General features: G+C 49.4%; 9 protein-coding genes across 9 annotated transcripts; 5 read left to right on the forward strand and 4 right to left on the reverse strand.

Moving 5' to 3' along the window:
• Positions 1 to 87: 87 nt before the first annotated feature.
• Pdw03_5770 (Translation repressor/antiviral protein Ski3, putative) lies at positions 88 to 4,559 on the reverse strand (the record flags this gene model as incomplete). The annotated part of the gene is made up of 3 exons (XM_014682759.1): positions 88 to 4,126; positions 4,187 to 4,387; positions 4,444 to 4,559. 3 exons carry the CDS (start codon positions 4,557 to 4,559, stop codon positions 88 to 90), a joined length of 4,356 nt encoding a protein of 1,451 aa, XP_014538245.1.
• Positions 4,560 to 5,075: 516 nt separating this feature from the next.
• Pdw03_5771 (Glycosyl hydrolase, putative) lies at positions 5,076 to 7,517 on the forward strand (the record flags this gene model as incomplete). The annotated part of the gene is made up of 4 exons (XM_014682760.1): positions 5,076 to 5,459; positions 5,524 to 6,455; positions 6,518 to 6,836; positions 6,885 to 7,517. The coding sequence occupies 4 exons, from the start codon at positions 5,076 to 5,078 to the stop codon at positions 7,515 to 7,517; spliced, it is 2,268 nt and encodes a 755-aa protein (XP_014538246.1).
• A 786-nt stretch (positions 7,518 to 8,303) lies between these two features.
• On the forward strand, positions 8,304 to 12,465 carry Pdw03_5772 (Nuclear import and export protein Msn5, putative; the record flags this gene model as incomplete). The annotated part of the gene is made up of 9 exons (XM_066101164.1): positions 8,304 to 9,792; positions 9,847 to 9,971; positions 10,022 to 10,093; positions 10,148 to 10,372; positions 10,429 to 10,532; positions 10,593 to 10,851; positions 10,914 to 11,056; positions 11,112 to 11,707; positions 11,780 to 12,465. The coding sequence occupies 9 exons, from the start codon at positions 8,304 to 8,306 to the stop codon at positions 12,463 to 12,465; spliced, it is 3,699 nt and encodes a 1,232-aa protein (XP_065958104.1).
• A 595-nt stretch (positions 12,466 to 13,060) lies between these two features.
• Pdw03_5773 (NADH-ubiquinone oxidoreductase subunit GRIM-19, putative) lies at positions 13,061 to 13,724 on the reverse strand (the record flags this gene model as incomplete). Its single annotated transcript, XM_014682762.1, has 4 exons — positions 13,061 to 13,109; positions 13,184 to 13,336; positions 13,473 to 13,579; positions 13,674 to 13,724. The coding sequence occupies 4 exons, from the start codon at positions 13,722 to 13,724 to the stop codon at positions 13,061 to 13,063; spliced, it is 360 nt and encodes a 119-aa protein (XP_014538248.1).
• A 219-nt stretch (positions 13,725 to 13,943) lies between these two features.
• On the forward strand, positions 13,944 to 15,188 carry Pdw03_5774 (tRNA (guanine-N1-)-methyltransferase; the record flags this gene model as incomplete). The annotated part of the gene is made up of 1 exon (XM_014682763.1): positions 13,944 to 15,188. The coding sequence occupies one exon, from the start codon at positions 13,944 to 13,946 to the stop codon at positions 15,186 to 15,188; it is 1,245 nt and encodes a 414-aa protein (XP_014538249.1).
• Positions 15,189 to 15,799: 611 nt separating this feature from the next.
• Pdw03_5775 (Vacuolar import/degradation, Vid27-related) lies at positions 15,800 to 18,375 on the forward strand (the record flags this gene model as incomplete). Its single annotated transcript, XM_014682764.1, has 3 exons — positions 15,800 to 15,818; positions 15,933 to 17,500; positions 17,557 to 18,375. 3 exons carry the CDS (start codon positions 15,800 to 15,802, stop codon positions 18,373 to 18,375), a joined length of 2,406 nt encoding a protein of 801 aa, XP_014538250.1.
• Positions 18,376 to 20,030: 1,655 nt separating this feature from the next.
• Pdw03_5776 (2-oxoglutarate-dependent ethylene/succinate-forming enzyme) lies at positions 20,031 to 21,423 on the reverse strand (the record flags this gene model as incomplete). The annotated part of the gene is made up of 4 exons (XM_014682765.2): positions 20,031 to 20,323; positions 20,384 to 20,515; positions 20,566 to 20,672; positions 20,732 to 21,423. The coding sequence occupies 4 exons, from the start codon at positions 21,421 to 21,423 to the stop codon at positions 20,031 to 20,033; spliced, it is 1,224 nt and encodes a 407-aa protein (XP_014538251.2).
• A 3,417-nt stretch (positions 21,424 to 24,840) lies between these two features.
• On the forward strand, positions 24,841 to 25,214 carry Pdw03_5777 (Interferon-induced GTP-binding protein; the record flags this gene model as incomplete). Its single annotated transcript, XM_066101165.1, has 2 exons — positions 24,841 to 24,857; positions 24,917 to 25,214. 2 exons carry the CDS (start codon positions 24,841 to 24,843, stop codon positions 25,212 to 25,214), a joined length of 315 nt encoding a protein of 104 aa, XP_065958105.1.
• A 562-nt stretch (positions 25,215 to 25,776) lies between these two features.
• Pdw03_5778 (TLDc) lies at positions 25,777 to 26,971 on the reverse strand (the record flags this gene model as incomplete). Its single annotated transcript, XM_014682766.1, has 2 exons — positions 25,777 to 25,921; positions 25,977 to 26,971. 2 exons carry the CDS (start codon positions 26,969 to 26,971, stop codon positions 25,777 to 25,779), a joined length of 1,140 nt encoding a protein of 379 aa, XP_014538252.1.
• Between the last annotated feature and the right edge of the window lie 206 nt (positions 26,972 to 27,177).

A 27,177-nucleotide genomic window follows, 5' to 3' on the forward strand; every position in this document is an offset into this window, starting at 1 on the left:
AGAAACACTGTGCTTCAAATTCACCCAGCCCTCGCACTGTACGGCACATGTGTGGCAGGGTAGCAGACTAGTCACTCCACCGTCCAGTTACTCCGGTCCATGGCCTGTACTGCGCTTCCATGGCAGGAGAGGTTTCTCGTCATCCATTTCCTCCGATTTTTGGCCAGTGCAGCGCGTCCACATGTTCCGTATAGGTACAATGTGGCTCAGTTGCTCCCATCCAGAACTTTTCCACGGGGCAATCATGATCGCTCGGAAGGTGTCACCAACCTTGCCAGTTTGCGCGTAGGCTTCGCTGAGATCCTCAGCTCCGAGATTACTGTAAGGAGGCACGCTCTGTAGAGCGCGGTTGATAGCCATAGCGGCTGGGTATGGATTTCGCGACGCTGCCGACAACTCCATCCACCCAGCAGATTGGCCGGGTGTGAGCATCACGGCAGCAGTGGCATCGCCAATGCGCCTGATGCTTTCGGGGACGGTTGCATTGTCGTTAAGTCCCATTGCTGAGATGGCATTCAAAAGTTTGATGATTTTAGCTCTGTCGTGAAGATCGATGTCATTACGCGATATCATGCTGTTAAGGTCTGATTCAACTGCTTCAATGGCATCCCGGTCCGCATCGAGGAGAGCGATGGCACCCAAAAGAGTGACTGCTCCGATGTGACTGGAGTGATTCATCACACAGTCGAGCAGTTGCTCGCGAGCAACAGACCGGTTTTCCTCGCCACCCTTGGCCCACAGGACCTGGGCAAGAAGACAGACGACATCTGGAGCATTCTGTGCTTCTTCAAGAGCGTCGCGGAACATGTCAATGGCTTGGTCCATCGACTTCAGATTGTAAAATGCTAGACCGGCAGTCAGATGCGCAGATAGACGAAGCTTCTTGCAGGCTTCGGGGTCAAAATTCTCCGCGTCTTCCTCCCCAGAGAGTGTGAGTGCGAGCTCAGCCTTCTCTGCGGCTTCTTCATAAGAATGGCGTGCAAGCAGGACACGAGCCATATCTGCGTTTGCTTGGGCATACCTCGAAAGGGAAGCTGGTGACTCGGTCTTTTCGAACTCGTCTTCCATGCCTAAACAGACAACCTGCAGGCTAGACTCGGCATCCGCGGTCTCGCCCATTCTCTCTGCCAACAGGGCGGAAAGGTGCACAAACGGCAAGTTTGACGGATCCTGGATGCAGAGTTGGTGCAATGCAAAAAATGGTTGAATGAGTTCGGAGACGTTAGAGGAGGAGGCCTCATTAAGATGGTCAAAGTGGGCCAGGCTGAATTGGCGCTTAGTGAGAATATCGGACGAATTTGAGATATCAAACGCATGCTCGAAATAACCCCTCGCCTCCTGTGTCTGGCGAGTATCGAGTGAAACGAAGCCTTGGCCGACCCAAGCCAGTGAATAGTCTGGGTCGGTGGCCTGTGCCCGCAAGAAGGTCTTGTATGCTTGGTAGCCTTTTCCGTGGAGGAGGTAGAGTGCTCCAAGGTTTGTCCAGACTTGTGCGTTGCGTTCATTTAGATGCAAGCTTCGTACAAAGGCATGCTGAGAGACTTTGGGACTCATGTTTGCGGTGACAATACCCAATGAGTTCCAGAAATCAGCATTGCCGGCCTCCAATTCAATCGCTCTCTTGAAACACCGCATGGCTGCTTTGATGAACTTGCGAGACTTCTTACCTTTCTTGGTCGTGTCTGGATGCACAGTGCGATGGGTTAAATATTCAGCCCAGCCAAGGTTGTACCAGGCAACTGCTTGAGAATGGGCATCATGCACGGAAACGTGGAGTGCACGCTTAAAAGCAATTATTGACAGGCGAACGTAGAGCTCAGATGGAATCAACTCTTCACTTTCATTGGCTGCAAGCCAATCAGTTCCAACACCATCAATATCGGTCATGACATCAAGGGCCATAGGATCGAGATCGACTGCCAGCAAAGCCTTGCAGCTGGAAGCAGGTAGCTTTCCAGCCTTGGCCTTCATGTATGAAAAATTGGAGAAGGCATCGCCTACAGCCTTCCACAAGTTAAAGATGTTGCTTTTGATCTGCACCAGCGAGCTGGCCACCGAAATAGCTTGGTATGCGAGCTCTGCCGCATCATTGAAGAGACCCAGACCAAGGCTCTTCGCCGAACTCTCAGTCAGGGTCTGCAAAAGTGCAAGAGTCACACCAATATCATCAGGCCGGGATCTCAGGACATCTTCGTAGGCAGCGATGGCGTCGTCGTACTGGCCAAGCTCGCGCCTGACGTTTGCCAGCATGTACCTTGCGAACCATACATGTTCCTTGTCTTTTGCTGAAAGCTCTGGCTCCAATGATTTCGCTTGCTCAAAGGCCCTGGTGGCGGCGTTGTATCGACCAGAGTGGTGATAGCTTTCGGCAAGACCGACCCAAGAGTGGTAATCTGTTGGAGCGAGTCGAAGCGCCGCTTGGAAGGACACAACACTTTTGCTGTATTGCTGTTTGTTAACTTGAACTGACCCCAGTGCCGCATATGGCCAGCTGAACCCTCGGCGCTTTGACCCAGGGGAAGGCCTGGCCTTGCCGGAGTCAACCACCCGCTGCGCAATTGCTTCGACAAGGTCCCATTCCTTCGAGTCGGCAAAGCCCTTGGCAAGACGCTCTGCAGCTTCAATCTCAGAGGTCGACAATTCAAATGCTTTGTGGAAGCATCTACGAGCTCTGACCTTATCCTTCTTGTAGTCTGCGTAGTAGAAACCAAGGATCGTGTATGCTGGAGCGAAGTTCATATTCGCCTGGATGGAAGCAAAGAGACTAGCATAAGCACCACTGCGATCTTTGCGCGCAGCTGGGGACGGATCAAGCTCCCACTGGCAGTAACCAATGCGGTAAAAAAGCTCAGATTTGAACTCTCTGTTGTCCGGTTGAGCTTCTTTCAAGTCCTCAAGCGTAGCTTGAAGACTCTTTAAGCCACCTTCAAGATCGCCGCTCAATGCCTCACACCAAGCAAGCTCTCCACGAATCTTAAGGTTAGCAGAATCGCGTTCAAGGGATCGCCGCAGGAAGTTGACAGCTTCTGCATAGTCCTGATCCTCCTTTAAAATCAAACCGATCCCGAGTAGACAATTGGAGGAGGTTGGGTTCCGTTCGAGGATACCCTCAAATATTCTTTTCGCATCCGTGTGATGCCGCGGGGATTGGTAATGGATCATGGCATTGGCAAGTGCGTTTTTCAGGGCATCAACAGTGTTGGGGATCTTGATCCCACTGTATCTTACCAAATTTTCAATGTACAGCAACCCCTTGCGAGCAACATTGACCACGCTCTCATACTCTTCGAAAGAGAGGTAGACATCTGCCATGATGCGGTGGGCAAGAATTGAATCTCGAGCGGAATCTAAGCCCTCGACCATGAGGACGAGAGGGTCTTGAGGAGTAGCTTTAGCGTCATCAATTTCGTTATCGGGCTGAGTAGCTGAAGTTTCCTTGCTATCATTACTATCCTTGCCGTTAGTTTCGTCCGAGGGGTCATGGGGAAATGGCGATAGTTCGCTCAACAAGAATCCTTTGAGAACCTGGGAGAGACCAGATTCTGGGAAGAACTCAATGTACTCGCGCAAATGCCCCACATCGTACTGGGAAAGTTCCTGGACATCCAGCCATCCCAGGAAAACCTTCCACGCGGGCTCGAACGGATGTTTGATGATCACCATGTCGTGTGCAGCCTTAAAAACTGCCGCTCTCTTCGCCTCCTTCTCGGCGTCAGGCAGAACTCCGAGCTCTTCATATGCACGCTGAAATAATTTTTCCTCGTATTGGCGGCGTACCGTATCATCGTTGGTCCAATCAATCATTCCTTGGTAAAATTGATCCAAACGACTCTTGTTGGCAGCTTCCCGGCGAACTTCCTGGGTTACTTGTTCGATACGAGCACCAAGACGCGTTCGGCGCTCTCCAATCTCACGATTGATAAATTCTCTTTCCTGGCGCTCGGTGATTTCAATCAATCGCTGGTATGTTTGGGATGGACGAGGCAACCGGCCCTCAAGGAAGTCGTACAGAGGTGAACCCGGTATCTGGAGCTCCAATGCATGCTTGTGTTGAGCCGAGGTCCCCTTATTCTTCATCGTCTTGGTGTATTTGTTAATCAGATCTTGGCAGCGTTCCTTCTCGTCGCTAAAAGTCATCAGCACTATGTTCTTTGCACACGAAAATTACAAAGGAACCAAAGCATACTTGTCGGCAAATATCTTTCCAAGAGCAATGACTGCCTTATGATAACCATCGTGGTTACAGCCACCCTGCTTCTCGTACAGAGAGATCAAGCCCTGCCACGCAGTTTTATCGTTGGGATTGATATCGGTCGCAGCAGAATAGGCATTCTCAGCGTCATTGTTCCTATTCAATCGATCGCTGGCGAGGCCGAGAAAGACATTCCTAAAAAAAAAACAACGAGTCAGCCATGTCCCATACAAAATCAGAAATTGTCATACGCATGGTAATTTGTGGACTCATTCTTGACAATCTCCTTGGCTTTTTCAGCAGCGGCTTGGTAATCTTTCGATTCCAAAGCTGCTCGCACGGCTTTCAATGCCGCTTTGCTCGACATTGTTCCCGTTGTGCAGAGGCAGCGGGGAGAAACTGTCTTGGTGGAGCAGAGCGGTCGGCTAGCTCGCGATACGTCACTTCTTATCGTTATCGAAGGTGGACACTCACGGATCCTCGAGCTAGCAGTGAACTCGCTGTTAGCTTGAATGTCGAAATTGGCAAATTGAAGGAAAGGATCATCTTGGAAATCGCACAGCAGGTGTGCTAAGGACAGAGAACAACTTAAGGGGGTCCAGATCTTCTGCGAGGTTTCTGAAAGTAGTCAGAATCACGTGTTCTAGCGATTTGAACGAGGATATCGGGGAGCTCGGCACTTGTGGCCTTCGTAAAGAGGATTCCAAGCCTCGTTCGCAAGCTATTTCAATATTTGAATCGGAAATTCGTTGCCTGTTTCTAGATACCTACTTTCCACGGGCTGTGAACTTTGTATACTTCGTTTCTTGACTTGTCCACCCTTGAACATCCCGCGCGAACCACGACCTCATCCAACCGGAGCTTCGGTAGCACTAGGGCAACAATGGCCCCTCTGCGTCTAAAAGTTGAGGGACAGTCTTTTCGAGACCCTCACAATCGGGAGATTACACTTAGGGGGATTAACGTTGCCGCTGATGCGAAATACCCAAAGACACCCGACATCCCCACATACATCGCCGAGAAGTTCTTTGATGCAGACAATATCTCATTTGTTGGACGACCTTTTCCACTGGAAGATGCTCATGTTCATTTCAAGCGGCTTCGAAAATGGGGTTACAACACTATCAGGTACATCTTTACATGGGAAGCCATTGAGCATGCTGGACCGGGGATTTACGACCATGAGTGGATTGAATTCACCATAAAGGTCCTCCGTATAGCCAAACAATACGACTTCTGGGTCTTTATGGATCCACATCAGGATGTGGTTAGTATATGTGATAACCCAGGCAAAGAACTCACAAACCTCGTGCTAATTAGCCCCTTCTTAGTGGTCTAGATTCTCCGGGGGCTCTGGGGCGCCGATGTGGACGCTCTATGCAGCGGGACTAAACCCAAAAACCTTCAAAAAAACGGAAGCCGCCTTAGTTCAGAACACATACGATATCCCCGCGGAGTTTCCCAAGATGATTTGGAGCACAAATTACACTAGACTGGTTTGTCAAACCATGTTTACTTTGTTTTGGGCTGGACGGGACTTTGCTCCCAAGGCAGTCATTGATGGATTGAACATTCAAGATTATCTCCAGAACCACTTTATTGACGCATGTGCATTTTTAGCACGGAGAATCCATGAAGTGGGTGATCTTGATGGCGAAGTTATCATTGGCTGGGAGAGCATGAATGAGCCTCATCGCGGCATAATTGGTGTGCAAGACATTTCGGTTATTCCGCCGGAGCAGCAACTTCAACTTGGTACTTCACCGACAGCATTCCAAGCAATGCTCACTGGCTCAGGCAAGGCCTGCGAGCAGACAACATGGGCGTTTGGAAACTTCGGACCTTACAAGACTGGTACAAACCTGGTGGATCCGGCAGGTGAGATAGCTTGGTTGCCAGCTGACCACGATGACACCAAATATGGCTGGCAACGTGATCCTGGATGGAGACTTGGAGAGTGCATCTGGGCTCAGCATGGAGTTTGGGATCCGTCTACAGATACCCTTCTACAAAGGGGTTACTTTTCAAAGAACCCTCAAACAGGCGAGCCACTTGACTATGAGAAATTTACCAACTCTTATTTCTTGGATCATTACCGAGCATACAAAAATGCCATTCGAGGAATCTGGTCTGATGCAATAATGTTTTGCCAGCCACCTGTGATGGAGATACCGCCAGATGTCAAAGGCACTGCAGACGATGACCCCAACATGGTTCATGCGGTACATTTCTATGATGGGTTAACGCTTTTGACAAAACATTGGTGAGATTTTGTTACCTAGGCAAAGTTTTTCAACCAGTTGTCGGCAGTACTGACTCCTGCAGGAACCGACTCTACAATGTGGATGTTATTGGGGTTCTCCGGGGCAAGTACCTCACCCCTGCCTTTGCGCTTAAGGTTGGCGAGACCGCTATTCGCAACTGTTTGCGTGATCAGCTCAAGTTCCTCCGCGATGAAAGCCGTAAATACATGGGTAGTCATCCGGTGGTATTTACGGAGATTGGAATCCCCTATGACATGGACGACAAAAATGCATACAAGACAGGCGACTATAGTAGCCAAACTAGCGCCATGGATGCAAATCATTTTGCATTAGAAGGGAGTACTTCCAATGGCTTTACTCTATGGGTATATGTCACACAGGTAGGTAGCTTTGCTCCTCAAAACATGAATTGTACTGAAGCAGCGTAGAACAACCACGAATGGGGTGACCAATGGAACGGGGAGGACTTGTCTATCTATTCTCGCGACGATCTGGAACTACCAGCGGGATCTACCACTCGACCTCCTGATCCACATTCCCCGGCCTACTCCGAAAGCCAAAGTAGCGGAGCAGAGCCAAATGTTGGGCCCCGTAATCTCAAGGGTGCCTTGTCAACCCCTTCAATCTCCAGTGACCGCTCACAGCCATCTTTGCGAGAGCAGCAAGGCTATCGCGCCGCAGAGGCATATCTTCGTCCGAGTCCAACATATGTGAGCGGAAAGTTGGATAGTCACGTTTTCGATCTCAAGAATTGTGCTTTTACTCTATCACTGACTGCCAAAGGGGCAACCACTGCGACTGCCCCGACCGAAATATATCTTCCTGAGTTCCATTTCCCAGAGAGCAACATCGTGGTTGCAGTCAGCGGTGGAAAGTGGGACATTGACGTCCAGGACGTTCAGGGTGTCAGGATACAACGCCTGCGATGGTGGCATGCCGAAGGAGAACAGGACATCAAGATAGAGGGAATCAAGCGCAAGCCTGGGGAGTTTGCTAGTCCTGGAGGCGCAGATACCAGCTATCTGGGACAATGCCAGAATGGCCAATGTGTCATGATGTGATGTTGCTAGTGTTTTTTTTTTCTTGAAGTTCCTATTTGCCAGTTTGAGATCAATTGCTTCCTATATCTGTTTCTTAACTTTCTGTTTCAGCTGCTTTCTACAAATCCATAATTAAATTTAACTCGATCAAACACAAAGAATGATTATCTAAATGTTATCCGAGGTCGCTTTGAGTGTACATATATATCATAGGTCTATAACTAGCTGGTTAGGTCGAATTATATAAATGCCGTGGGTATGCGAGATAAGATAAACAATGATGAGGGGCATAGGCAGCTATGATGACATTAAAACAATGTAGATTAGCTTAGAACAAAGAATAATTATCCCAATTGTTACCTAGCAGATAGTCTATATCCTTAAGATGCTTCAATCAAGTCCTCTATCCAGTGAACCGCAAAGGTGAAAGAAGAGCGGAGGATCAACGGGTGAGCGGTGTGCCCTTGTTGATCTTCAGGGAAAATTCTCAGCCCGACAAGTCACCAAGTGTCTTCCGCAAGTCTTCCCTTTCCTGATCTTACTTCGCCAACCAACTGCATTGCAAAAGTACCGATTTCCAACTTCAATTCCGGTCCTCAACCTCGAACCACCCTCCCCCCGGAAAGAGCGAGTGGCGCGTGCGGATGGCCGTTGCGGTGTCCGACTGCTAAACTAAGACAGGACAAGTTCAACGGCCATCGAGTCTTACCTGACCTCTCCTGACTATGAGACGCGGTCTGCAACAGTGATACGAGACCGAGACTTCACTTTTTTGTTCACCAAATTCTTCTGCAACGCGTCAACAAGATGGCTGCGGAGGAGTTGTCGGAGGGCGGCATGGCCGATATCATCCGTGCCCTGCAACTCATTCACAACCCTGCGTCGTCAAACGATTTACGGAAGGAGGCTTCACAATTTGTGGAGAACTTGAAAGAATCTGATGCCGCGGCCCGAAATGGCTTCCTTTTGGCTTCCCGCATGGAGCATGAGCCTGTTGTCCGATATTTCGGTCTTACCCTCCTCGATCACGTTCTTCGCCAATACAACTTCACCAACCCCGAAGAAGCCAAGACCTTGCGCATGATGATTTTGCAACTCGCTGAGAACGTCCGCCCCGAAGACCCTACCTTTTTCCGGAATAAGATATCTCAGTTGTGGACCGAGGCCGCTAAGAAGACCTGGGGACTGGACTGGATGGATATGGATGCCAACCTGGTTCAGTTCTGGGGTGCATCTCTCGTTCACAAAGAGCTGGTCCTTGCTGTTCTCGAGACTCTTTCCGAGGACGTCTTTTTCAGAGAAGATACTGCCTCATCACTACGGGGAGGTGAGCTCAACCGGTCGCTCATCGAAATTTTTACCCCTGCAGGCATTGTAGAGCAAGTTGCTGGGGATAAAAACAGTGCCACAATTCCACGCTGTGGACAGGAGGGCTGGCTTATTCGTATCTGCGAATTTCTTGACAATTGCGTCCAGAACGTCTCCAGCTCGGAACAGGCTCGGGATGCGGCTCTAAAAGCTTTGGCAACTTTGAGATCTGCTTTGTCATGGTCCATCTACAAAGGTGTGATTGTCTCCCAAGTTGTTCCAAGCATTTTCCGAGCTTTGCCTTGTCAAGATGACCAGGTGCTCCTCTCTGCAATTGAAGCACTTCATGCACTTTATGGAAGAAATACTATCGGCAGCGAAGATTCGCACGAGCTAGTATGCCTGATCTTTGAGCCCGAATATCTTGTTGTTCTCCAAAGGCTTTACGAATGGTCAATCGTGGGTCCGGATGACGTGGATGATCCTAAATATCTTATCTCTAAAAAGCTTTCTGAGATGGTCTCATATATTGCAGGATGCTTGGAAGATGAGAAGTTCTTGGTCTCTACAATGGACTGTTTGAATCTGCCGCCATTCCTGCAATTCGTGGCCAACATAATGCAACACCAGAGCTTGACGGTCTCTATACCTTGCTTGCATCTTTGGTCCAGACTGTTACATAGCTCCAAAATTAGTAACTTGGACTTTGTGCAACAACAAACTCCTCAGTTCTTGAACATTTGCACCCAGAGGCTTCTTCGTTGGGAGTCTCTCCCGACTGAATCAGACAATCCCACGGTGCGGTTTTTGGTCGAAGACATTGATACGGTTCCCGAGCGACATGCCTTTGTTGGTAATTACCGCCGTTACTGTTCCTCAATCATCGAAATTATTACTCTCAAGCGGCCTCAAGAAGCTGTGCGCGAAATTCTGGCCCGGGTGGACACCAACCTTGACAACTTGTATAGCGGCGTTGAGCCATTTAGCAGTGAGTGCCAGCAATCTAATGAACTGTTGATTTGGTGGCTCAATTTTTTCGCAGTGGCAACTTTCTCCAAATCGTCGATTCCTCTCATGCGAGCGGATGCTCAGTTCGCAGTGGTAGAGGCTGTCATCAAGGGCTACAACAAATGGGTTTCGGCTCACGGAAAATCACCACAACGCGATGTAAGAGTATGGAGTGGAATAATGAATCGTCGGTTGCTAATATCTGACAGGAATCTAAACGATTGGAATTGGAACATGTGGTGGAGAACTGGGCTTCAACTCTGATGCAAAAATCTTTTGAGGTAGGCAATTATGTATGAATTCTAGGGTTCCATGCACTCATCTCTCTGTCATAGGATCCGGTCTTGAAACAAAGAGTCATCAAACTGGCTGTCGACATCTCTTCAAGGGCTTTGGACAATCATCCGGGATTTGCGCTCAAAGTTCTGGAACACATTCTCATGTCACGTTTACCGGATCGAACCGAATACCCAGTGTATTCCGAGGCTGTCAAGGAACTCCATGGATTGGCAAGCTCTGAACTTCGTCGGTTGGCTATGCGTTATGCGGACTACTTCTACGTATGTCAATTCTCACATCTCGATTGTCCAGTGCTCTCTAACCATGCCCACTGCAGACTTTCTATGACCTTCTTGAGCCAAAGATCAAAGAAATCACACTGGCTAACCGCATTGATGACAAATTGCAAATGGAACTGACTTCTATCTTGCTCATAATTATGTAAAACATTCTTCCCATTCATATTGTCCAGCATAAATGCCCCGTACTAACCCCAAGCAGGCAACGTGCAATCAATGCTGATCCTTATCTGCGCCAAAATCGGCTCGCAGCTTTCCTTCAGCCCATCCGGGTGTCATGGCAAGACGACCAATTCCGTCACAGCAGCTCCACTTTCCCCGGGTTTTGCAGTATGCTTGGATTGGAAAATGTTGGCCCATATATGCAATCCAAAGAAGCACAGAAACTGGCAGACTGGTCTGAGGTTGTCTTGGACGCCGAAGGGAGGTTAGTTCAAGAAGAGATGACCAGAAAATTTCAGGTAAGAAAGAACGCCAAACTTCGTTTCCCTTGCTGGGGCCAATCTGAACCATGCTATTCTAGCTGTTGCCGTTGCGTGGCACCAAGACCATGTTAGCCGTTTCCACGGATAGACTCAAGAAGTCTACGCCCGCCTATGTGACTGCTTGCGAGATGTGGCATGAATTAATCCCCGTCATTCTTCCCACTTTGTTGCAGCTTGTCAGGTAATTTACTATGCCGATGCAGATTAATGCCACCAAGCTAACTTTAAATTTCAAGACACGCCCATGCCTTCCACAATCCTACCAATTGGAATATGGTCGAAGGCATGCAACCAATTGTCGAGCGTATCCTCACAGATCGATTTTGGCAGGCAGGTATTTCTGTCGGTAGCCGTGACGAGTTCTATGCCAGAATCACATCATCGAAGTCTACACTTGAAGGGTTTGCATCATCGGTTCGAGGAAAAGTCAGAGCTGTCCGCGAAGCATGCTACTCCATGCTATTCAGCATGAGCAGAATGCGAGAGCACTTTTATGGATTCGCCGAACTTCCAGGACCCCTATCTGAAGCATTGTTCGTTGACTCACCGCATCTCTCCTCCCACCAATTTTCGGTACTTCTCAACATCTCGCGTTGTCTGATTGACGACTGCCCTGTGCAATTCCGCAGCCAATTCTTACCCCCCATGTTATCGACTCTATTCATCAACATTGATCGTAAAGTCACCACAGAATGGGAAATAATTGAACAACGCAGGAACGGAACTTCGGACGGAGATCTCACCACGGAGATGAAATCCGAAAGTGTCCTTCGCCAGTTGACTTACTCTGCTGTGATCATGGTAGCCAGTCTATTTGATCCACAGAGAGGTGGTAAACACTCCCTGATCCATCAGACATTCATTAGCATAAACCACCCAATACTGACGGAACGTGACCTCTCAGACCCAGATGGGACTGAATCAGATCCCAGTGCACCCCTACCGACCCCGAAACTCTCTGATTCTATCCGCCATTTTGTCCTCTCCTCCCCCCAGATCTTCGAGCCTGTCATGCTCTTCTGTACGCACGCTCTTCGCATGCGCGATACGCGCAGCGGTAGCATTATCACCCGTGTCATTCGGTCAATTCTGCAAGACTTTGCGCCTACGAACGATACCCCGGACACCCAAACCATCGCGACCATCCGCGAATTCATATGTACTGATGTTCTCACAGCATGCATTTCATCCGTACATGAATCATACTTTGTTGATATGCAAAAGGACCTCGCTCAGCTAATTGCATCAATTTGGTGTCTCTACGGCTTCTGTAGCGATACCCCTCGTGCTGTATTCCTGAGCTTGCCAGGAATTAGCGCAGATAAAGTCGCCAGTACCGAGTCTGCACTTCATCGTACTACCTCACCAAGGCAGCAGCGCGCATTAGTCTTGGAGCTTCTCGAGCCCCTCCGCGGCATTAGTATTGCCGAGCAAGGGAAAATACTGGGTTCTCGCGAGGAACGTCGCAAGGCCCGCTCAGCATTGCAGGAGCGATACATGACCAATGAGATGGAAACTCAGCAGCAGAATCACCGTGTCGATATTAACGATGGTCCCGATCTTGGTGGTGTGGCTGATCTATTTGGATAGGCTAAGCATCATCTCCTTGGATTGTCAAAGGTTGGGATGTGCCGTGGAGCTGTCGGGCTTGTTGATTCTTCATTTCCATTCAGTACACCATTCGCGGCACGACACGCTTTTTTTCAGTGTCACATCTCGGCCTGTTTTCTATCTGGATCTTCGTTGCGGCCTTCTCAACTACCCCGTCGTTAGCGAGCAAGCGGTGCTTTGCAAGAGATGATATTATAAAAAAAACAACCAAATACCATTATGCACAATTAGATTACGTTCTCTATTATTGGCTTACTTGTAGCTCTGCCATTAGACCAGGACTTTGAACGAGCAAAGAAATAAGACAAATTGCAAAAGACTGAACTAAACCTTTCACTAGGCAAGTTATATCTACAGTGTTTTCTCCGAAATGGCTTCGAAAATGTTTGCGCCAACTACCACCACAATGCTTCTAGCTCTCTCACAACGATCGGAAAGGCCCAGTTCAGTCTGCATATCATGGAGGCAAGGGGTCACCCACCCAAGCATCCTAAAACACCAGCATCATACAGAGTCAAAAGGAGGGAACAGAGGTACACTATCGCTCAAAATAAGCATGACATCGTCAGACTGTCTATTGAGTGAGATTGGCAGGGGTATAGGCGAAAGTAGGGCGGACAAAGCTGCCAAGGCAAGAAAAGTTAGCATCAATCCCGAGAAACGAGACAGCGTCCAGCCGTGCTTGCATGGAACATACCGGTCGGAGTTATAGATCCTGGCATCGGTACCGAGAAGTTCCTTCTCGCGCGCCTTGTCGGCGTAGTGCCGGCGAACCTGGTCTCGGTCCTCCTCGGCCTGGAGGAGGGGAGTGAGGTGTAAACGGGACCAGATCTTCTCACGGGCGAGCTCACTATTGTTCAAACAGATTTTAGTCAATCGGCTCACTTCTCTCTTCTGCTAGCGGGGGTGTCTCGGGGTCCAATTGCGGTTCTCTCGGGTAGATCGGAGGTAGCAAAGGTGTGTGTCTCCTGCTGGACAAAACGTACCGCTGCTCACGGACACCATGGAAGTACTTGTAGAAACCGTAGGCCATAATAACATGCATGCCAATCAGGTAGTAGGAGGGCTTGAAGCCGCGGACGGGAAGGTTTCGCTATCGAGAGTAAGAAACAAAACTGTTGGCTTTATGTCTGTGTGCTGGGTGCGCAGGGCCACTAAAGGCCCGGAAAATAGGCTGAATAGCTTACCTTGTATTGGACTTGAGCGTAGCCCCCCGTTGGGGGCATATCCTGAGGCATTGTGACGGTAAAGGGCTGGTAAAGGGCTTGGAGGGATAGCGAGGAGCCGCTGTGACGACTGGAGAAGTTGGGTCTGAGTAGTCACGTGAATTTTGTACAGTAATGAGGGCTGTGGTGCACGTCATTGGTTGATGAGAATCGAGCGGCCGCTTTTCGAACTTTTGATCTACAGTCGGCAGCCCACCTTTATCTTTTGCTTGCCAATTCCACTGGAAAGCGATGGGGGAGCAAGAACGGCCTCGCAAATTGGCAAAATTGGACCACGACGAAAATACCACCTACGAGGTGCTCGGCCCTGCCATGACTGGAGCCCGCGATGTTGCCGGCAACGAACTAGAGCCCGCGTGCGCTCAGATTGGGAACGAACCGCTCGATCTCTCAGAATTTACGGTCCACAAGGAGGAAAAACCAGCTATTGAATCTGCAGCTCACGATGGCGCCCAAGGAGCCCCACCTGTTATGTCAAAAAATCAGATGAAGAAGCTACGCCGCGCGGAGGCCCATCAGCAGAAGCGCGCTCTTCAAAAGGCCCAGAAGAAGGACAAGATCGTTGAAAAGCGAGAGCGTCGCAAGGCTATGGTTGAGGAGGCAAGGGAAAAAGGTGGCGAGGAAGCTGTCAACAAGCTACGGGCGTTGTGGCGAGGCAAGAAAGCCAAGCACACCAGGTCAACACTACTACCTCTGACGTTCGTGATGGATTGCGGCTACGATGAGCTGATGTCCGAAAGAGAGCGCATCTCATTGGCTGGCCAGCTCACGCGATCATACTCAGACAACAGCCGAGCAGTCTACAACGGGCACATGATATTCTCGTCATTCGACAAATTACTGAAAGAGCGATTCGACACCGTATTGGCGTGCCACAAAAACTGGAAGCGTATTCGGTTTTTGCAGGAAGATTTTGTGCAAGCTGGTGAGCTGGCCAAAGAACAGATGACAGCCGCGCGAGGAGGTCAACTTGCTGGGCCGTTCGCCGAACAGACTGATGCGAAGCCAGAGGACGGGGAAATCGTCTATCTCAGCAGTGATAGTGAGAATACTTTGACCGAGCTGAAGCCCTACAGCACTTATATTGTCGGAGCGCTAGTGGATAAAAACCGACACAAGGCAGTCTGCTACAACCAGGCAGTTGAAAAGGGCATCAAAACTGCTAAGTTGCCTATCGGACAGTACATTCAAATGGCGCATCGTCCGGTACTGGCCACCAATCATGTCATTGAGATCATGCTTCAATGGCTGGAGCTTCGTGACTGGGGCAAGGCGTTCATGAAGGTCATTCCTACCCGGAAAGGCGGCGCCTTGAGGGAAAACCCGAACGAAACCCAGAACGAGGGTGAGGAAAATGCCGAAAATGATACTGAAGATGTGAACGAGGAGGATATGGAAGCAGACCAGATGAAGCAGTTGGAAGAGATCGCAGCTTTTGAGGAAGGAAGTGCGGACGAAAATGAAGAAAAGGAATAGTTTGTGCTTTCCATCGAACAAATTGTACTTATATACAATGCCAAAAGGGGGCCAGTCAGCGATTGCAATATGAAGTTATGCTTGTATCTATAGTGTCATGATGGTTGTCGTCTGAAGGGAGGGTTTTGATCTGCTTAAGCTCTGCTGTCCCTTTTGTCAATGCTTCAATGACCTTTGCCAGCTTTTGAGATACCCAGCAACTGAGACCAGTCATTTTTTTACTATTATTCTCACTCTCCTTGACTACTGTTGTAGAAGACGCAGCCAGATAGTGAACGGGAATGTGCCTTGATAGATAAGCAACATACCTATTTAGGCATAGTTAACTAACTAGTCAACTTAGAGCGACCCTATGTGCTTACCTCAGCAATTAGCCACAACAGCCACAGCCTTTGAATCTATGACGGAAGCGATTTTCATTGTGATTATTGCACTTAAGGACTTGCTATCGCTTTTTTCTCGTTATCCTCTTCAAAAAGGCAGAAGAGCTTTTGCTACTGTGCATAGTTCTTTGACTCTTTCCCATATCAATTTTCTTTCACTTCTTCCTGCCTTCCTTCCTCTCTCAACTGCCTCTCGGTTTTTTTGTTTGGCAGCTGCCCCTCGCAACCATGTTTATGCTCCGCAACGGTGAGCAACGCGCTTTTCATGCCCCTCCAAACCCCTCTATACCAGGAAATTTTTGGGGTTGTTTTGCCGTTTTGAACTAGGGTACTGATGTCTTGTCTTCTTTACATTTCATAGTGAGCAAATTTCTATTTGGTGACGCTTCGAAAGAATCCATCATTGAAATCCCCCAAGGCGAGCTGTATCTGGTTCGCCCACAGTCGCCCAAGGGTTACTCTGAACTTATCTTCAAGGACGCCGCTGCAACGATCCGACGGACTGGTCAGGAGTTTCAATACCAGCTTGTTATTCAAAGAGCTTATGAAGAGGGCGAGGAAGAACTTGCGGACGAAGACGGTGAGCAAGGCGCGGGTGACGGCCTAGATAAAGACGAGAAGGTTTTCCTTTTGGACCAAACTCTCCACTTCCGCTCTGAACTCCGTGAAGGAGGCGCAAAAATATTGGCCTGGGATGACCTGAGCGGCGACGCTGGTGATCTCTTCGAATTCATATGCGACTCTTCGGTCCCATCGGACAAAGTTGCCACCTTCGAGCTTGCTGCCCTCCAGTGTCAGTACGAACGCAAACACCGCCGCAGTGCACAGAAGGCCACCGAGGCGGAGTTGGATGAGTTCTCATACAACGAAGAAGAGCCTATACCATCTGCCAGTCCGATCTCTTCGCCAACCAGAAATTCCTTTACAGCAGAGGATTCAGCCGCAGCCATGGCAAAAGACGTAGAATATGCCCAGTCCAAAGGACAGATCAAGACTGCCACTCTTGAGGAGGAACCGACTACTGCCCCGCCGTCTGCAGCCCACCCGGAAGCCAAGGAGATTCTCTGCAAAGAAGATGCTGAACTGCATTTGTTCGACTTTTCCACTGGAACATTTGTTCTCCAGGAGTCGGAAATCATTGCGACTGTCTCCGAGGTCGGTACTTGGCAGTACTGGCTCCAGATCACTGGCAAGGATAAGGAGTGGTTAGGACAGGCTGTCGTCGCTGATATTAACCCCGTCTTTAATTTCGAATACCTTTCGTTTATCTTCAACCACTACGGCGAGGATGGTTCAGCCTACTCATGGCTCCTGCGATTCAAGGACCAGGCTTCGGAAGAACGATTCCAGGAAGGTCTGATGCAGGCGCTGTGGGAACAGCTCAATGAGTTGAAGTGGACTAAAGTCAAGGAGAATGACCGAGACTATGTTCTTGATGCCTTCCAGGATCTTACCATGGAAGACGCGGACAACAAGCTAGAGGAAGAAGTTGAGGAAGAAGAAGAGGAAGAGGCTGAAGGGGAGTATGACGGCGACCAGGACGACGCTCAGCGCAGTGAACACTACGACAGCGATGAAGAGGAAGAAGACGTTGTTACACGTGATGCAGATGGAAATGTCAACTCTCAATTGGCAGTGGGCTACAAGCATGATCGATCATTCGTTGTGCGAGGGTCCAAGATCGGTGTCTTTAAGCATACCGCCCACAACAACCTTGAATTCTCCACAACGATTTCAAAGGTCGAAACACCTAAGGGCAAACTTTTCAGCCCCAAGAAGGTCATGCTTCATGCTGAGGATCAGAATATGATTCTTCAGAATAGAGATGATCCTAACTCGCTGTACAAGATGGATCTGGAGTACGGCAAGATCGTCGACGAATGGAAGGTTCACGACGACATTGCAGTGGAGACTTTTGCTCCCGAAAACGTAAGTTGTCTCGCAGGGTTGAAATGAACTTTTGGACAAACTGACAAAACTCGCAGAAATTCGCACAAATGACGGCAGCGCAGCCATTCGTCGGTATCTCCAAGAACGCCCTTTACCGCATCGATCCTCGCCTTTCTGGCAACAAGCTTGTCGATTCTGATCTGAAGCAGTACGTCAGCAAGAATGATTTCTCGGCTGTGGCTACCACTGAGAAGGGATACCTTGCTGTCGCGTCTAACAAGGGTGACATCCGCATGTTCGACCGACTGGGCATCAACGCGAAGACTCATATCCCGGCTCTTGGCGAGCCAATCATCGGCCTTGATGTGTCTGCAGATGGACGCTGGGTCCTGGCAACTTGTCGCACCTACCTTCTCCTCATTGATTCGCTGCAGAAGGAAGGCAAGAACGAGGGCAAGCTCGGCTTCGAGCGTGCTTTTGCGAAGGACTCGAAGCCTCAGCCCCGCCGTCTTGGCTTGCAGCCCGCACACGTTGCCCAGTTCCAGCACGAGACAAAACAGCCTCTCTCATTCACCACCGCACGCTTCAACACCGGTGTCGACTCAACAGAAACGAGCATCGTCACTGCTACCGGTCCCTTCATCATAACATGGAGTATGAAGAAAGTTATTGCTAACCGCAGGGACCCCTACACTATCAAGCGGTATGGTGAGAATGTCATGGCTGATAACTTCCGATTCGGCTCTGACAAGAATGTCATCGTTGCTCTGCCAAACGAGGTCAACATGGTCGCCAAGCGTACTTTCCAGAAGCCTACGCGCGAGAGCATCGCTGGTCCTGCCACACCAAACCGTGCGCGCAGCAGATGGAGCAGTCGTCTTGGCAAGGATGACATTGTCAACTCCCCTTACTAGTCTTCGCTTCATTTTTCCCCCGTGTCTCTCATCGGCCCCTGGATTTCCTCTATTAATGTTCCATTACCCATACCCCCTGATGTTCTGTGCTTTTCTATCTTTTCCATTATTGTGACTTTCTTTGCGGGGGTTTTCTCTTCTGACGCCGCTGGAAGCTCTCCTCTACTTTGGGGTCTTCTCTACACTCACCACTCTGTTTCTTTCGTTTGAAATTCCTGGGCAATTTTAGTTTGGAGCTCAAGGGTGGCTCTTACTGAATGAGTTTTTATTCTACAAGGTGGCTAGCTAGTTTCAACCAATTAATCGCTGATCCTGGAGGAATTTTGTCCATCAATACTCATTCTTCTCATCTTATATATCTTTGATCTCAGCGCCTCCGACTCTCCCTCTTTCCACTCATTATCTCCTCGTAACATCTTGTATAAAAATATGCCCGTCAATTCAAGAGGCTATTCAAGCATGCATCACCACCTTGGGAGTCTCGCATTCCCAGCACCATCTGCGTACATGAACTTTCCCTTGTTCCAGACTGCATTGGTGAGATCTTTAACTGCATGAATACCCCCCCCCCCCCCCCCCCCCAACCCACACTTCACTACCAGGAGAAGGGTGGGGTGGGGTGTCAGCGACAGAATGGACATCCTCGCATCACAGTGTTAATCACACAGCCTGGAGAGTTGTGACTGTGCCATCCTACCAGGCAGACCCTACACATTTGCTGGAAGCAGCCATCGCGTCCACAGGCCGGATGTACGTATTGGTATCGGCTGAAGCGCAGGAAATCCTTTGTGTCGCTTGTCGTCCTATTTGTGACCCACCTCGAGAGGGTTAGGACTATATTTAGGGAGTTATGGACAGGCTTTCCGTTGTAGCCTAGCTGGGGCCTTAGGTGAAGGGAAAGTGTTGATTCATTCCAGGGCCGAGCTTTCGGGTCATTTGTATCTTGCACGATTCAAGACAACTGCCCGCCGAAGGCTTGTGTTGTTGAGGTCAAATCATACAACTTGAGCACTGGTTGCACTGGATAATCGGGGCAGGAGACCTCTGGTTTTGACCGTGGGGGTATTGCGCAGAATTAATCAACACATCAGGGCGATAGATGGCTTCTTGGGCCTGGCAGAATCTGGAGATGCATTTGACCCAGGTGGCGTTGGAAGTGGCAGTTACATCCCTTGAGACTCTCCTTCTGGTTCTAGTCGACCTACTCAGCGAGGCAAGGACCGTATTTTTCCATCTGTCTTTGAAAGAGATATGAAGAAGGCCTAGTATTCGGGTGATGAGATGGTTCGGAGAGAGTGAGACTGGAGAAAGCAGAGAGTGTATGTCTTTAGAACGCAATCTACCCTGCTCATCTAGCCTAAAAGCCGATGCTTCTATCTCGAATGGCAATGGCTCATCTCTTTTTATTAACATGTTCGCATAGATTGTCAGGCTTTGGTTATGTTGGAGAATTACACGTCGACTCTCTGTTGAATGATGTATGGACGATGGGTAACAATTTGACTAGAAGGACCGAAGTCTGCTATTTGACAATCTGTGTGAACGTTCTTTTTAAGAACTACGACGACCTTTCAGCTGGATAGAGTTGAATCAGGGTTGGAGATCCAGAAAATGATAGTAAGATGTTGAATCCTTTGTTGTGGTGGCGGTTCTTCCTACTGGGTTCTCAGCTCAGGCCGATCCAACAACTGCAATCGATCCTCCTTTATAATCCTCTCCGTTGTAATCCGATCAGGATAATTCCTCATAAACATGTTTGTGAAGTGGGTTCCATAATGGATTTTCTCAACGGGAGGCTGGCCATCGTAAAGCTTCGCAACTGGGGAGACCACCGCTTGAAAGCTGGGTTCATGAAAGTAGGCGAAAGCGAATCGCTCGCGGGTATTGAGGCCGACCTTGTGAGGGGTGGATGGTAGGTACGAGTTGGTCATGAACTGCATGATATCCCCTGGAGGATAGACGTACGATATAAGTAGACGGCAGTGAATGTGACATGTGAAAGACATACCTGGGAACACTGTGAAGACTCCGGGTACAGGAGGGACATAGACCCATCGTTCATCATCTTCGCGGAAGCCAGCAGCGCTGTTCTTCCAATTCTCCAGCTTCTCATCGTCCGCCGGGGGCCGAATGAATAGGCCTTGATTGATCAGTGAAGGTGTACACCCAAGGACACCACGGGGATCTCACCTCCCACCTCATCCTGAGCTGCAATGACCAAGAGACCGTAGTCCGTGTGAGAACCAATACCACGGCCCTTTTTCCCTCTTCCATTAGTCTTGTTATTCTGAGGGAACCTGAAAGTCACGGTCAAAATGCATTGAGGGTCTTTCTTCAGACAACATCGGTAGCCTACCTCAGGATACGGAGATGGTGCCATCCATCCTTGGTTAGAGAAGTCAGAGTATCAGGATGCAGACTGAGTCCGTATTCAATCATCTGCAGCAGTGTTTCCCCACTCTTGCCCAATGAGTCCATATACTGTTGGATGGGGGTCCTCATGTCAACATCTGGCCACGGGCAGGGGCCATGGCAAGGCCACTTGGCTTCCACTCGAGGCTCATCCAGAGGAAGATCTTTAGTGACCGTAAAGATTTCTGAATAATCAGCAATGCCATCTGTGATTTCCTCCCCAGACGCAATATAGCCGGCGTAGCTTTGTGTATCCACACAGGCAGCCTTTTGATTCGGAGGCATAGCAAAGAATCGTTTACTAGCAGCAGACGCATTTTCAAAGAGAGCCTGTTGCCTCGGACTCATCGAAACCTGAAGGATTCCATCTTCACGCCACGCGTTGATCATCGCCTTCCCCAATTCAACGTCACTGGGAGATCCGGTGGCCGTTTCGGGCAAAGTAAACGTCTTGAGTTGTCCAACACGAGCCACATAGTTTGGTGGCATTGTGCTGCCCAAGTTACTCGGTGCTGTAGTAGTCGTCAAGCTTTTTGTCTGCTGGCGTGTAAGAAGTATCGGGTAGGCCTGGCGAAAAGTAATGTGACAGAGACCTGGAGGACGCAGTGCGATAGAGACGCTCCGATGGGAGAACATTTTGTCTTCCTTCTTTTGAAATTTATGAATCAGCTGTCGTCTTTAGTTGGTATTCTATCAACTTGGTGAATAGCGATACGACAGAACTGGTATGTTGCTCTCAAGACTTTGGGGAATCGCTCTCTACTTATAGCTCGCTAATGGATCGTAAGTACGGATGCTGAGGTGTGTTTACCACTGCTCTCGACCAAACGATGAGGTTGCATGAGCCATCTTAGAACTCCATGCTTGCAAAAGACTGTTGGTAAGAAGAATCTCCTCTGGGTTGGCTACATGATCTCCTCTGAGCTAGCTGCATAGAAACCTTCTTGTTAACCGAACTGACTTCGGCAGTTCAAGGTAGTAGAAAGGTCTGATCACATCCAAGCCACCATTCGTATGAATCGAAGTCACCGTCCTCGTGCAGCAATGCAGTGAGAATGACAGCTCAATCCGACCTCAAACATGACCCAAACACGAAACTCTGTGCCCGTAGGCCCGCAGGTCATACTTGTTCGGTATTGGGGGACTTTGGGGACTCATTCAACTGTGATATATGGTCAGACCAATGCTGATCAGCACCGATGAGACTGGAGGGTCCAATTGGACGACTGCAGGTTCACCTTTTCCGCATAGGGTTTCGGGCCGTCTCAGCCTTGCAACATGCGAGCACTGGCATTCTCTGGGGTCTTTTTGACCTCGCCTGGATTCACTTCATTTGATGCCCTTGGTTTTCGTGATCTGAATCAACCTTTGGCCCATCCATGCCCTCACATCTTATGTATTAGCTCCTTTATCGCACCGGTCTGATGGTTGGCACTACTTGGCATAATCATCTGGAAGGCCAGACTTGGCCTTCCCTCTTGGCATAAACTGTTTGTGCCCTTCACTACAGAACATAGGCTGTCTTTACACGGGAATGGTTACACGATTGCCAAGTCGGGACCGCATTGCATGGCAAACCATCGAGCTATCCCTCTCATTGGCTCGGCATTCAAATAAAACTCCCGACGAAACAATGGCATCTGCAAGAGACCCACAAGATCACGCCAATTTTTTTCCTCGATAGCTAGCAAGGCTGAGCGTGTTCTCCGAGATGGGTCGATATCAAGTGATAGGACAGCAGGGACCTCCCCGAGTATATATCTTGGCCTTGGCTCCGAATGTTGCTAGCTGTCTCATCGTAGAATCTAGGTCCTTGGGACCAAATTGATCAATTGGCGACAACATCCTTGACGCGAACGATAAATACGCCTTTGAGATATCCCAGTCCACTCGACGTGTCACAAATATAGTCAATCCTGCCCTTTTGTGTCGTGATGCATGCTTTTTCGCTTATCCGTCTCTTTCATTGGATGGCAATCCTCTTTGGGCCGAGGATTTCGCTGCCGCTGAACCTTTTCAATGAACACGCAAAGGATCCTAGTAAGATGGACGCTTATTTTTTTTATCTGCGGGTGCTGGCCACTTTCTCAGCCAAATCCGAATCCTTGCGTTGAGTTGTAACCATACCAGTAGATTAGCAAGCGGCTTGGGATAGGCTTGTCATGATTAATGACGAGAGTAGACGCCGAGGCATAGACTTGATGTTGGAAGCTATTTCATGATTCACACTAGGCACGCTCTCGGTCGTTCCTGAATCCTGTACTCCGTAGCTCAGAGGGAGACATTGGAAAGGCTGGTGCCTGTGGGCGATCAGTGGGGTCCCTCCTTGGAAAAGATCTCACCAATGAATCAAAACAAGCACGTTGCATCTCTTCCTAACCTCAGCACGGATTTCGCGAGCATGATTCCCAGGGGCGTCATGTCATCAAAAGCATTGCGGAGGCTGTAATGCTCTCTCCGAATTCTTAAAAATCCGTGTGATTCCGGATCCCTATAGACTCCGAAGATCTCGACGGGCGTTCCTATGTAGATCCCCCCTTCCCCACTCCTCCCCGCATTGTGGATCGACCACACATGGAAGACATCTGCTTGAACTTCGACAGCTTCCCCGGGCCGTCATTGCGACACTGCGGTTATAGGTGGCACGCCCATCGGCATGGTTGTCCCCTGCTCCTGCCTTCAATTTCAGCCGACTGCCGGCAGCTTCTGATATCCAATCAGACGGGCTATCGGCTAGGTGTGCATTCCTAATATCTCTGCCGTCAAGTTTACCCCTATTTGGATGTCACCCGATTGCCATCAGTGCCTGCCTATGAAGACAGATTGAGCACCACGGGGCAATGCATGGTTGCAACTTGGGGCAGAGGTCCGAGGGTAATGGTTGGAAGCAGTCACATGCTTCCTTATTCTCACATGCTTCCTGCTTGCTCCTAGCACTTAGTCTAGCAACCTGTAGATAGTTTTCTCTCTTCTCCACGCATCTAGAGATCTTCCAGATACACCTACAACTTCATCGTAGACTGTATTACATCCCTATCAGTAATTTTCCACAATGTAAAGCTAGATGTGGCCATTCCCCTCTTGTGTGATCACTGTTCTGGTTCCTAGCATACTATACATAGGTCCCGACCGATTTTGAATTGAGGCAACCAAATTTGATAGGAGCTGCGAGGAGATAGTAGCAATTCAGGTAATTCCCGAGTCTTCAGCACCCTGCTGAGGTTTCTCCGAGATATCAACATCCGATCACAAGAGTCATAGCAACATCCATATTCATGCTTACCTGTAGTCGAACCGAACATGATTATAGTCAGTTAGGGATTGTTAGGTGGTTTGCCGAACGATGCTTGGTTCGTCTTTCATTTTCACGCCTTCAAAGTTGATATGCTTCCCCTTTTGAAGCCTAAGTGGGTGTGCCAATCTCATAGAGGTCTTTCTCAAATGGAGGAGGGTAGGGAGCCGACGTAAGGAAATGCTAGGGCACATAAAAAAGCTGCTTCAGCCCACTGGATCACATCTCTATGATGATCGTTTGCAACTTTGTTGACGTCCTGATAGCCCAAGATCGTCGTTTACTTCACTTTCAAAACTCGTTCTCCTTTCCTTCACTTCTCAGTTTTGTTCTTGCTTCTTCCTATCGTTCCATTGTCTTTATCCCTCTTTCTGTCACAGATAATTTGTTGCAAATTCAGTACTACGTGGCATGTCTCTATCACTTCTATAGGCGACTACGTCTACTTCAGCCAAGGCTAATAGGGCTTCGCCTCAGTGACGGACAGACCAAGTCCGCCTCCTTGATACAATTGATACCCTGGAGCCTTCTGTGTTGGCGAGGTTGTTGACTTGCCACCGATTATGATCTGTGGTTCCAACCCCAATGCCAAACGCTCCATAATCGAGGTAATTTCTCGCGTGGGCCTTCCAGTGAGAAATGTCTTTCACAATGGCTTTGTTGCGGAGATCAAATTACGCCGCCAGTCAACTCTCTGCTTGAAAGTGAGAATCTTGCCTAGTCCATAGAAGAAAAGCGACGAAAACTTCCCGAAGTTTGACATGTTCGTGCCTACACTGTTCGTGGAAGTACCGAGCAGTCTGTATCACCGATCGAACTAGCAACCGAGCTCATTAGACCCGTTCCCAATGATGGCTTCGGTCAAGATGTCCTTCGAGTCGAGGTTTCTGGCCCCGATCAACCTGACCTGACCCTGATCGATGTGCCCAGGCTCTACTTCACAGAAGACATCACTGATGAAAATCGAGAACCAAGTCTTGGCCGTCGCTGGATTGAAAAGTACTTGCTCCATGCACGCAGCATTATCCTAACTGTGGTATCTGCAAAGATCGACTTTTGTGCTCAGAAGATAACCGGCATTGCGGACAAGTATGATCGAGCACGAACGCGGATCTTGGGAACTGTCAACTTGTAGGAAGTCAATCTCACCCAAAACAAAAGAAAATCCCCAATAACAAACAGGGCAAATAAGAAAAAGAAACCATCAAAGATCGACAGGTTCAATACCTGGTTGACTCGATCTAGGGTCTGTGTGATAATAAAGGGATTGCTTTTGAATCAAACGCCAAACTTAGCCTGTAGCAATAGCAAGAAAACGATGTACAGTTTGTGTACATTGTCCTATCAGAATTCATGATATACAACTTTTCTACCACTAGACACAGATCGTCAGGCAAGATGTGCATGAAACAACCGGTAATTTGAGACAAAGGAGAAAACCAAATCAACAATGCAGAGAGGCCAGCAACCACATCGCCGTCTGGGTATTTCAAACCCATTAAAGAGGAGCTGGGGAAGCCCAAAGTCCATTTTGCTTCGGTCTGCGGGTATTCTATATCGATGAGTGCCACAGTCCGCTCCTGTCGGCGCTGTCTACATCGAAATAAATCTCGCCTCAATGCGTATATCCGCCCTGACACAGGGGCAGGCGCTTTATACATCCAGTGCAAGGTGTCAGGCCGTACAGGTGTGGAAGTTCAAGAACCGACATACCACACCTCCACCCCAATAACATCGAACTTGATACCTTCATCGGAGAGAGGCTCATTTCCAAAGGTTTGGCAGGATGCACTGACACCCTTTTCGAGACTGCTACCAAGCCACAATCCGTAGTGGCCGTCCCTATCTCGGGGGATTAGTCAAGGACAACGTTGATCCAGAAACATGATGCACTTACCCGCCTCCTAGACTGAGAAATCCAGTTTCACAGAAGATCATATAATCATTAACCCCACTGTATGGGAAAGCCTTGAAGCGGATGCGTTCGGGGGTGCTCGCCCCGCTCCGGGAAGGGGTATGGATCGAAGAAGGCGACGGAGGCGCCAGGACTCCACCGCTCGCTGCAGCGAGATTGTTCTTAAGATTCATATTGAGATGATGAGTCGGCGATTCCGCCTGCGCAGGGTTCGGCGTGTCATTCCGGAGGGTGCTCCAGCGGCCGGCGGTAGTGGTATCCGCCGAAGGGGGAGGCGGGAGACCAGCGCGCTCAAGGGCATCCTCAGACTGTGGTCCTTCGCCTGGTATGAGGAAACTTGCGGGCGGCGGAAGCACACTTGCGCGCCACAGGAAACATTCTCCCGTACCGAAGAACTGCGAGTCCGGGTGTGGGGCGTCTGTCATGTAGGCGCCGAAGACGGAGCCGTAGGGGGAAGAGTCGCGGATGACGAGGACGTAGCCCGCCCGCGGGCTACGGTGAGTGAATTTGGCGCAGTTCTCATAGAGGGTGGAGAGGGAGGCGCCATCACGATCGAGACTATAGGCTAGACGCCAGGTTTCAGCGAGTTGGAGACGGGGCGGGACTAGCAGGCGGATTTCTTCTGCCAGTGTGCGGGTCAGGAGCTGTTGTTGGAGGAGGTCTATCCCCGCGGAGATCTCGAGGGTGAGGGGCGTGAGTGGTGGTGGTTGGAAGGGTGAGGCTGTTCGGCGCGGTGTAAAGATTTCGGATGAGGAGGACCGTGTCCATGGCATGACGGAGGGCATTTCTTTGGATATTTCTGGGTCTGTAATGCGACGGTAAAGTCCTGAGACGACTTGGCTGACTGGGTAAGAGAAGTAGGAGGCGGCGGATTGGTAAGGTGATTTTTCCGTGGGTGTCTGGGATGTTGATCCCCGTGGGGAGGTGAAGGAGGTGGGGGTATCGGAGGGGAAATTTTCTTGTGACAGAGACGACATGCGAGCAGTTCAAAATCAATTGATGAAGGTCTTGGGCTCTGGAGAGTACAGCAGAGAGAAGTGTTAGAATGCGGAGTGGAAAGACAGTTATCTATGTGGGGAACTGAGCCAAGCTGTCGCACCTGGGCATTCTTGCCAGGCGTGGCATGATAACAAGAGAACTTCTTGGCTTTTGAGTATAACATTAATATGAAACAACGTAAAAT

The sequence above is a fragment of the Penicillium digitatum genome, chromosome 6 (assembly GCF_016767815.1).
Source record: "Penicillium digitatum chromosome 6, complete sequence".
Lineage (NCBI taxonomy): Eukaryota > Fungi > Ascomycota > Eurotiomycetes > Eurotiales > Aspergillaceae > Penicillium > Penicillium digitatum.